At 15.8% G+C, this 9744-nt stretch overlaps 3 protein-coding genes across 3 annotated transcripts; 1 reads left to right on the top strand and 2 right to left on the bottom strand.

Annotated features, from left to right (window-relative positions):
• Positions 1-574: 574 nt before the first annotated feature.
• Positions 575-2902, bottom strand: PGAL8A_00299700 (metabolite/drug transporter, putative; the record flags this gene model as incomplete). The annotated part of the gene is made up of 1 exon (XM_028671996.1): positions 575-2902. The coding sequence occupies one exon, from the start codon at positions 2900-2902 to the stop codon at positions 575-577; it is 2328 nt and encodes a 775-aa protein (XP_028528593.1).
• Positions 2903-4293: 1391 nt separating this feature from the next.
• PGAL8A_00299600 (WW domain-binding protein 11, putative) lies at positions 4294-6387 on the top strand (the record flags this gene model as incomplete). The annotated part of the gene is made up of 1 exon (XM_028671995.1): positions 4294-6387. The coding sequence occupies one exon, from the start codon at positions 4294-4296 to the stop codon at positions 6385-6387; it is 2094 nt and encodes a 697-aa protein (XP_028528592.1).
• A 215-nt stretch (positions 6388-6602) lies between these two features.
• On the bottom strand, positions 6603-8551 carry PGAL8A_00299500 (conserved Plasmodium protein, unknown function; the record flags this gene model as incomplete). The annotated part of the gene is made up of 7 exons (XM_028671994.1): positions 6603-6668; positions 6797-6861; positions 6951-7025; positions 7122-7171; positions 7280-7407; positions 7570-7863; positions 8042-8551. The coding sequence occupies 7 exons, from the start codon at positions 8549-8551 to the stop codon at positions 6603-6605; spliced, it is 1188 nt and encodes a 395-aa protein (XP_028528591.1).
• Between the last annotated feature and the right edge of the window lie 1193 nt (positions 8552-9744).

Genomic DNA, 9744 nt, shown 5'->3' with positions numbered 1-9744 from the left:
AAAAAAAAAAAAAAAAAAATTTTTTAAAAAAAAAAAAAAAAAAAAAAAAATTTTTTAAAAAAAAAAAAAAAAAAAAAAAAATTTTTTAAAAAAAAAAAAAAAAAAAAAAAAATTTTTTAAAAAAAAAAAAAAAAAAAAAAAAATTTTTTAAAAAAAAAAAAAAAAAAAAAAAAATTTTTTAAAAAAAAAAAAAAAAAAAAAAAAATTTTTTAAAAAAAAAAAAAAAAAAAAAAAAATTTTTTAAAAAAAAAAAAAAAAAAAAAAAAAAAAAACGTAGTATAATTATATACCTCATGATAATTTTAAAAATGGAAAAGTAAAATATGAATAATGAAATTTAACGTAATATAAAAACATGCATTCAAAAGCCACATGAAAGTTAAAAAATAAAATAAAATAGCAAATTCAAATAAAATATTAATATCAAAAACAAAATAAAGAAATCAGGGTAAAATAAAAAAAATGTAAAATTATTGACAAAATATTTATATTACTCATCTATATTTTTTCTTTTTTTTTTTTTCATAGATGAAAGTGTTAAAAAAAAAAAAATTTAATAAACTGATAATGCATTTTAAATTATGTTATTATATAATTTATCTTTTTTATAAGTAAATTTGAGAATATATAAAAGACAAAAAGATAATAACCATGGTAAACATGTAAGAATTAATAAAACATCTGATAAAACATTAACATTGTGCTTATTAACATTAATATCACTGAAATTGTTCACTTTTTTTCTATCAATATAATTATAACGATTTAACAAAAATGATAAAAAAAAAGTGCCTATAATAGAAGATCCTATGTTTTCAAATGCATTCATTAATGCCATAACAAAAGCAGTATGTCTTTGTTTTACTATATCAATTATTATCGGCTTATGTGTACCAATGTTTATCCATCCACTTAATATACCCATAAATAAAGAAATAATTACAAAATATATAAATGATTCTGCTTCTTTTGGTATAAAAAAAAATAAAATAAACATTAGACCAATTCTCAAAAAATGAGTGCACATTCCTATTAATTGACGATTTATATCCTTATTTAATTTGTAGATATAATCACTTATGATTCCAATAAATGGAGATATTAAACTTGCACACAACCAACTTACTGATATAATAAAACCACTTTTAAAATCAGATATATTACAATATTGAAAAAAATAAATCATTAAACTAAGAACATGTTTTGGTATTCCATTTAACATTCCCATTGTTATCATTAACCAAAAACTATAATTTTTAAAAACATATTTTACTTCATATATATAAGAAAATTCGTATTTTAATTTTTTCTTTTTTTTGTTTTCTTCATTTTCTAATAATTTATCCATTTCTCCTTTTTGTTCTAACTTATCTTTCTCTTCATTCTCATTTGTAAAAAAAGAAATAGTATCGCCTTTTTCATTTACATTATGTTCATTTTTTTTATCTTTTGAAACAATATTTGATGATAAATCAAGGGAAAAACTATCTCCTGAATTATTTATATTATTATTATACAAATTATTCTTATTATAATACTGTTTTAAACTATCTTCATTAGAGTTAATAAAATTTCTTTTAATAATGTTACTATCTATTTTATCCATATTAAAATTTATGCTATTATCATTACAGTCATTACTTATATATGTAGAATTATTCATACTAGACTTATTATTTATATAAGAATTATTTTCATTAAAACTTAAAATTTGCTTAGTTTCATTTAAATCATTACTATCAAAATAAGAATTCTTCATTTCAAAAGTATCCTCATAATTTTCTTTAAAAATATCACTTTTTAAAAATTTCTGCTCAATATCATATGGTTGTACTTCTTTCTTACTTAATTCATTAAAATGTGATTTATTACAATTTTTTGAATAATTATCCTCACTATTTTCATTACTTACCTTAGTTAACCCATCAAAAGAAACAAAATAGTTCATGCTGGCATGTTTACTTTTATCAGTTCCTAATTTTTTATGTTTGATTAATTTAAATAAAAATATACAAACAATCAATGGGAAAAAGGAAATTATAAAATAACAAATACGCCAACCTTTAAATCCATAGTAAAATTTATTACTTAAATTTGTATTTATAGATATAGACAACATATGAGATATAGATGAAAAAAAATGCAAAAAACCAAAAATAGTACTTCGATTTTCACTATACACATTATTAGTATATATTTTTTGTATTAATATATATATACTTGAATTATTAATACCCATTGCAAACATAAAAAAAAAAAAATAATAAAAATTACTAGAAAGCATTATACCTATTATAACTATTATATATATCAAGGATGATATAATCAATATATTTAAAATATATGTATATTCTCTTATAGTTACTTCGTCATTTTTATTAAATGTGTTTTTAACATATTTTACATCATTATATAATATTTCTTCTTTATTACTTTCATTTAATTCTGCATATTTTTCATCTGTTTGCAAATTTATTTCATCCATTAACTTAACATTTTCTGTTAACTCATCTTCACCTTTAACAATTTCTTCACATTGAGTGTCATTAGATTTTACTTGATCATATTTAGAACAAAATATTTTTTTAAATGAATAATCAAAATAGATTGCAAAGAAAAAATTAGAAGCTGAATATGCTAACTTATAAATAGTATTCATATAATACAAGGTTTTTACATCTGTATTAAAATCATTTTCAATTGATTTATATAATGAAGGTAGTGTTTGTTCAAGATATTTATGTATAAATGTAAAAAAAAGAGATAACAAAAAAATATTTATATAAGTATACTGAAGTTTACTTTTGGGAAACAAATTCTTTACATCATAAAAAATTCTCTTTATTAGAATATCTTTTTTTTTCCATTTTATATCTGTTTCACATATATATGATTTTTCCATCTATTCAAATATTTTTATAATATTTAATTTTTTTTTTTTTTTTTTTTTTTTTTTTTTTCGGCAATTATATATTTAAAAACTCTATCATTAAAAATTCCCTTTTCTTCTTTTATAAATTTATGATATATTTAACGAGATTTCTTCAAATAAAAAAAAAATTTTATACAGAAGTAATGTAATATGTTTTATAAATATAGACGAATTATTAAGTTTAAAACAATATATAAAAACTAGAATTAATAATAATGCTTTTAATTCAATAGCTTATATAATATATTTTTATTGATCGTATATAATGTTTGTTCCTTCAAACAAAAAAAAAAAAAAAAAAATAAAATAAAATATTATAAAAAAAGTTTAAAAAAAATTTTAAATTTATAATTTTATTAAAAATGTAAAAATAACATACACAAAAATTTCTAAAATTGTTATAAATTAAGTAAAAAACAACTTAAAATATATCAAAATCTTCCATTCCAAAATGAACAAAAAAATAATAAAATATAAACAATCATACAATAAGAATTAAAATTAAATATATTTATTTTATTCATTATTTAAAAAGTAATCATTCTAAAAATTAAAAAAAATAATATTCATAATTTAATAATATTTGAAAAATTTTTTCATAATTTTTTTTTTTCTATAATATTTAATTAAAAAAAAAAAAAAAAATAAACAAACAGAAAAAATAAAAATCAAAAGATAAAAAAATATAGTATGTAAAAAATAAAAAATAAAAAATAAAAAACAAAAATTAAAAAATAAAAAATGAAAAATGAAAAATGAAAAGTGAAAAATGAAAAATGAAAAATGAAAAGTGAAAAATGAAAAATGAAAAACAAAAAACAAAAAACAAAAAACAAAAAACAAAAAACAAAATATAAAAAATGAAAAATAAAAAACAAAAAACAAAATAAAAAAATTCTTAGTTAAACGTACATTGTTCATTAAAATTATTTTTCTGAAATTATAAGTCAAACACTTTTTTTTTAATAAGCAGTACTTTTTTTATATAAAACATACAATTCAATGCTTATTTTAGAGATTTTTTTTTTTTTTTTTTTTTGTTTAAATAATTTGAAGAATATTAATATATTTTAATAAAACAAAAATAAAAGATAATTAAAAAAAAATTTTATAAATCATACTATAATTTATAAAGACACAATTTGATTTTATATTTTTTATCATAATATATTTTTTTTTATAATAATTTAAGAAATAATCATAAAATTATATAAAAGTTCTTGAAAATTTTTCTTATCTTTTCTTTTCTTTTCTTTTCATTTCTTTTCATTTCCATATAAATTAAGTTAATACAACAAAAATGATATTAATATAAAAAAAAAAAATAAATAAAATAATGAAACATAGTTTGACAGAATAAAATGGCAAAAAAAAATATAAAAAACATAATTCCAACTGATGCTTTTAGAAAACAACAAAAAAAAAAAGAAAAAAAAAAAAAGAAAAGGGAAAGAGCTTTACAGCTAGAGAATATTATAAGTAAAAAAAATCCATACATAGTTAAAGAAAAATTAGATGCCTTTAGAAAAAAAGAAAAACAAGGAAAATTATTACCAATTGAAAAAAACAAATTAAAACAATATGAACATTTATGGAATTTAATAAAAGAAAAAGTAAAAAATAAAAATTATTTTTATAATAATAATGGAAATATATATAGCATAAATGAAAACAATAATAATGAAAATAAAAATTTAGATGAAAATGAAATTTGCGAAAATACATTAGAACATAATTATGTTGAACCTAAAAGTGATAAAAAATTAAATGAATCAAATCTTAATACTTATAATTCTGATTCCCAAGATGATTCTGATTCTCAAGATGATTCAGATGATTCTTCTTCTTCACATGATACTTGTGTAGAAAATGTAAAAAATGATAATATATATATTTCAAAAAATGTAGATGATTTAAAATCAAAAATAAAAAATGATGATGAAGATGATTTTTTCTTAGAATCATTGCCTTCATTGCCTAAAGGGTTACCTGATAATCTAATAGAGATTTTAGAAAATTCCAATATTATTGAAAATAATCACTTTAGTAAAATTAATGAAAATATATATAAAAATAATACAAAATACATACCTCTTAATGTAACTAATTTCAATTATATATATAGTAATGAACAAAATAATCTCACAAATTATTATAATTCGCATGCATATTTACATCATAATTCTTGTAATAAAAACAAATTCATATATATAGATTCTAATAAAGAAAAGAATAATATGGAAAATTTTGAAAATGTAAAAAATAATTGTAATAATGACGAAATAGATAAAAAAACATTAAGTGATGTATATAGAAACTCAAGTTATTACTTAACTAGCGAAACAAATAAAGTAGTATCTAATTATCAAAATTATCCTTTAAATAACAATAATAAAAACATCAATATTAAAAATAATAATAATGTAAATGACATCTTTAATAATATTACTAATAATTATACTGGTGATAATAATAATAATAATAGTAATAATAATAATAATGATAATGATAATAATAGTAATAACAATGAAAATAATAATAATGATAATAATAATAAAAATAATGATAATAATAAAGATGATAGTAATAATAATAATAATAATAATAAGGATGATAGTAATAGTAATAATAATAATAAGGATGATAGTAATAATAATAATATAAATAATGTTACTAATGATATTAATAGTAACTCTAATATTTTAATTTCAAATTTAAGCATTGAAAATAAAAACAAAGAAAATTTTTTTTCTGCGAATTATAATTCAAGTCATTTAAAGGATAAAAATAATTTAAATTATTCTAACAATTTTAATAATTGTTATAATAATATAGAAAATAATTTAAATGTTTATACATATAATAGTAATTACGATTATTTGAATACTGCTTTTAATAATAATATTAAAACCATTAACACTAATACTTATAACAATTTAAATTATAATAGTAATTACAATTATAATTATAATTATAATAATTTAAATAATAATAACTATTTAATTCCATTACATAACAATATGAACAATAATTTTCATAATAATTTTCAAAATAATTTTCACAATAATTTTCAAAATAATTCTAATGATTTAAAAAACTATGTAGATAAAAACAACAATTTTAATTACATGAATATGAATAATAACATTTATTATTCTGGAAAAAAAAATGGAAAAACAAAAGATAATTATAATACATCAAATTATGATTTACATAAAAAAAAGATAAATAATTCACAATTAAATTCAAGTATAAATAAATCAAATGTAAAAGAAGAGGAAAAAAAACAAAATACCCACTATTTTGTACCTATTAATTTAAGATTAAAAAATAAATTAGATGACGTATGCGAAACAAAAATTAACATAATTAACAAAGAAAATTATAATAATGATAAAAACATTAATATAGATCAAGAATATAATAAGTTTATAAAAGAAGTTGATTTACATTAGAAGAATAATTATTAATTTAATTTTTAAATAATAATACAATAGACAAGTTATATTATATATATATATATATATATATATATATATTTTTTTTTCATATTTATTTTATTTTTTTTTTTTTTTAAGTTTTTAAATAAATTTCTACTTATATAAAAGTATTTAATTGTTAAAAAAAAATATATTTTTCTAATAAAAGGAAAAAAAAAAAATTAATTTTATTAAATTTTACGTAAGTAATATAAAAGTAATATGTTCAAAATAATCCCAGGTAAAAAAGTATAAGCCTACAAATAAAAAAAAAAAATTAAAAGAGAAATAGATAAAAAAATTTATTCTAATTTGAAAAGAATTATATTTTATATAATTAGTAAATAAATGAGTTCTTCAAAAAAAAACAAAAAAATAAAATTACCAAATAAGTGCAAGTAACAATTAAATTAGTAGTTATCAAAAGTATTATTAAATATTTAAAATTGTCTAAAATAAAAAAAAAAAAAAAAAAATAAGAGTTTTTTCATATATTTTAAAAATAAAAGAATTAACATTTTTTTTTTTTTTTTTTTTACCGTTATTTGAGGTTAACAAGATATATGGTATCCAAAAAAATGATATTTTGCATATTAAGTAATTAAATGGTAAACCTTAAAAAAACAAAAAATGTAAATTTTAAATTATTTCTGATAATAAATATCAAAGAAATTTTTTCGAATTTTCTTTTAATTATAATAGCATAATACCTGAAGTAACATTAAAGTGAAACAAAGAAATATTACTTTTAATTTCTTTACTATAAAAAAAAAAAAAAAATAAATAAATAATAATTATTTTATAATTTTAAAAAAAACTTAAGTTTTTTAAAAATAAGATGAAAAAAAAAAAAATATATATATATAACCTTAGTAAATCCATAATATTTGAATGAAAAATCTTTGAAATTGTAAAGTTAGTTGAAAACGTAAAAGGTAAGTAATTATTAATAAAATAATAGGCTACTAACCAAATGATTTTTATAAATGTATGTCTCTAAAAACAGAAAAAGTCTATTTTAATTTTCAATTCACTATATATATATATATATATATATATATATATATATATATGTGTGTCTTTTTTTTTTCTTTTTTATATTAATACCTCAAAATTATTTATTGTTTGTCTAAAAAATAAAATGAAATATGTAATTACTGCAGTCAATGCTTTTTGCTCATAAAAGTTTTCATAATATGTTACATATTTTATAAAGAATAACAAATGAATAAAAAATCTTATTTCAGTTCCATGATAAGGGTGTAAACTTCTATCATTGTATTGTAGAGAGCTTAAGTATGGGTTACTTACAAAAAAAAAAAGTAAAAATAGGAAAGAAAATGCTTCATCACCACAATGGTTATATTTAATATTTAAAAATTTCTTTAAAAAGAAAACTAGAATAAATCCTGATAATACAATATTCATAAATATACTACTTATAAATATAACCTAAAGAAATAGGAAACAAAAGTATATCTAAAAATGATATATTAAAAAAATATACATGTACCATGTATATACAATAAAGAATATCAAAATATTCTTAAAATAAATTATTACTAAAAAAGTTATATAAGTATAAAAATAAATACTATTTAATTTCTTTTTTTTTTTTTTTTTTTTTTACCCTATTAACATGTTTTGCATACAAAGACAGTAAAATATAAACAAAAAAAAAGGTGAAGAATGTTTTTAAAAGATTTGAATCGTTTAAAAAAAATATGTGAAAAATGAACTTAAAAGAATAAAGAAAATTAACCAAGTAATTTTCACTTACATCATTTTGAAATATAGATTTAATATTTATATCTTTTAAATTGTAATTTAAAATATTTTCATAATAATTGTAATTGACACAAAAAATTGGTTTTACATTTTTATAATTTAAAATATTTAAAACATAAGGAAGAAAAAAAAAAGAAGAAAATATTAAAGCAAAATAATTTATATTTGTAAAACTTTTTCTTATTTCATAATAGAATATTTTTGCTTTAAAAATATAACCTCTTAAAAAAAAATACAAAGGACTTTCAACACTTGTAATCATATAAAAACAAATAAATATTACACTCACAGTAATTAGTGGTTCCAATAATTCCTTACTAAAATTTTTTTGAGTCATAATTTCTTCCTCCATTTTAGAAAATAAATATAAACAAATGATATTATGAAAATTATTTGTATTTAAGATAATAAGTATGCTTATGTGTAGTGGGGAAAAAAAAAAAAAAAAAAAAAAAAAAAAAATTACATTAATGAATTTATACTTATCGTTATTTTTTAAACCATAGATACAAAAAAAATATATCTATTTATATTCACATATTTATATTTTATTATATACATATATATTTTTTTTCATTTATATCTATTTTTAAAATGTTAAGACTGCTTTATAACTTCTTTTATATGGTATTTTTTTTTTTTTTTTTTTTTAATTTATTTTTATTAAAAAAATGAATATTGTTTAAAAATATTTCTGTAGTATTTTTTTAATTTTAAATGTTTAATTCATAAAAACTTTTATATTTTATCCCTTTTTTATGTGAAACTTTTTTTTTTTTTATTTTTGATAATAAAATATAAATCCTATAATAATGATAAAAATTTATACTATTGTTTAATAATATTTCGATCTCTTTTTTTAATATATATATATAATATACTTAAAAAATATTTTCCTTTTATAAATGTATAATTATCTACTTGTAAAATATATATATATATATATATTGAATTTACATGAATATTCATTCAAATATCACTTAAATTTTCTTGCTTGATTTTAGAAAAAAAACGTTATCATTAAAAGTTTATATTAAAAAATATAATAATAAATAAACTACGTCCATCTTCCATTTATGCATTTAATAAAAGCAATTTAAGTGAGATAAAGAAAATAGACATAATTATATTTTTTTAACTAAATATATGAAAAAAAAAATAAAATATATGATATCAAAAAAAAATAAAATAAATAAATAAACGAATAAAAAATTAAATGAATAAATAAAATGATAGATAAAAAAAAATAACTCAATGAATATGCTTAAAGTTATAACCTATATTTTTTAATTACATGTGCAGAATTTTCTATTCATGATCATGTAATTTTTTTTAACAATATCTAACCGTATAAATCATAAATAAAAACTTTATACTTTAAAATTAAAATAATTTATTATTATTATTATTGAAGTGTATGTAATACTAACTATTTATATTTTAGGTAAATAAAAAATAAAAATAGAAAGGTAATATATATATATATATATATATTTTTCTTTTTTTGTTTTTTTTTTTTTTTTTTTGGAACAATATATATATATG

The sequence above is a fragment of the Plasmodium gallinaceum genome, assembly GCF_900005855.1.
Source record: "Plasmodium gallinaceum strain 8A genome assembly, contig: PGAL8A_v1_87, whole genome shotgun sequence".
NCBI classification, from domain to species: Eukaryota; Apicomplexa; class Aconoidasida; order Haemosporida; family Plasmodiidae; genus Plasmodium; species Plasmodium gallinaceum.
The sequence above is the reverse complement of the archived record's forward strand: the minus strand, read 5'-3'. Positions and strand labels throughout refer to the sequence as shown.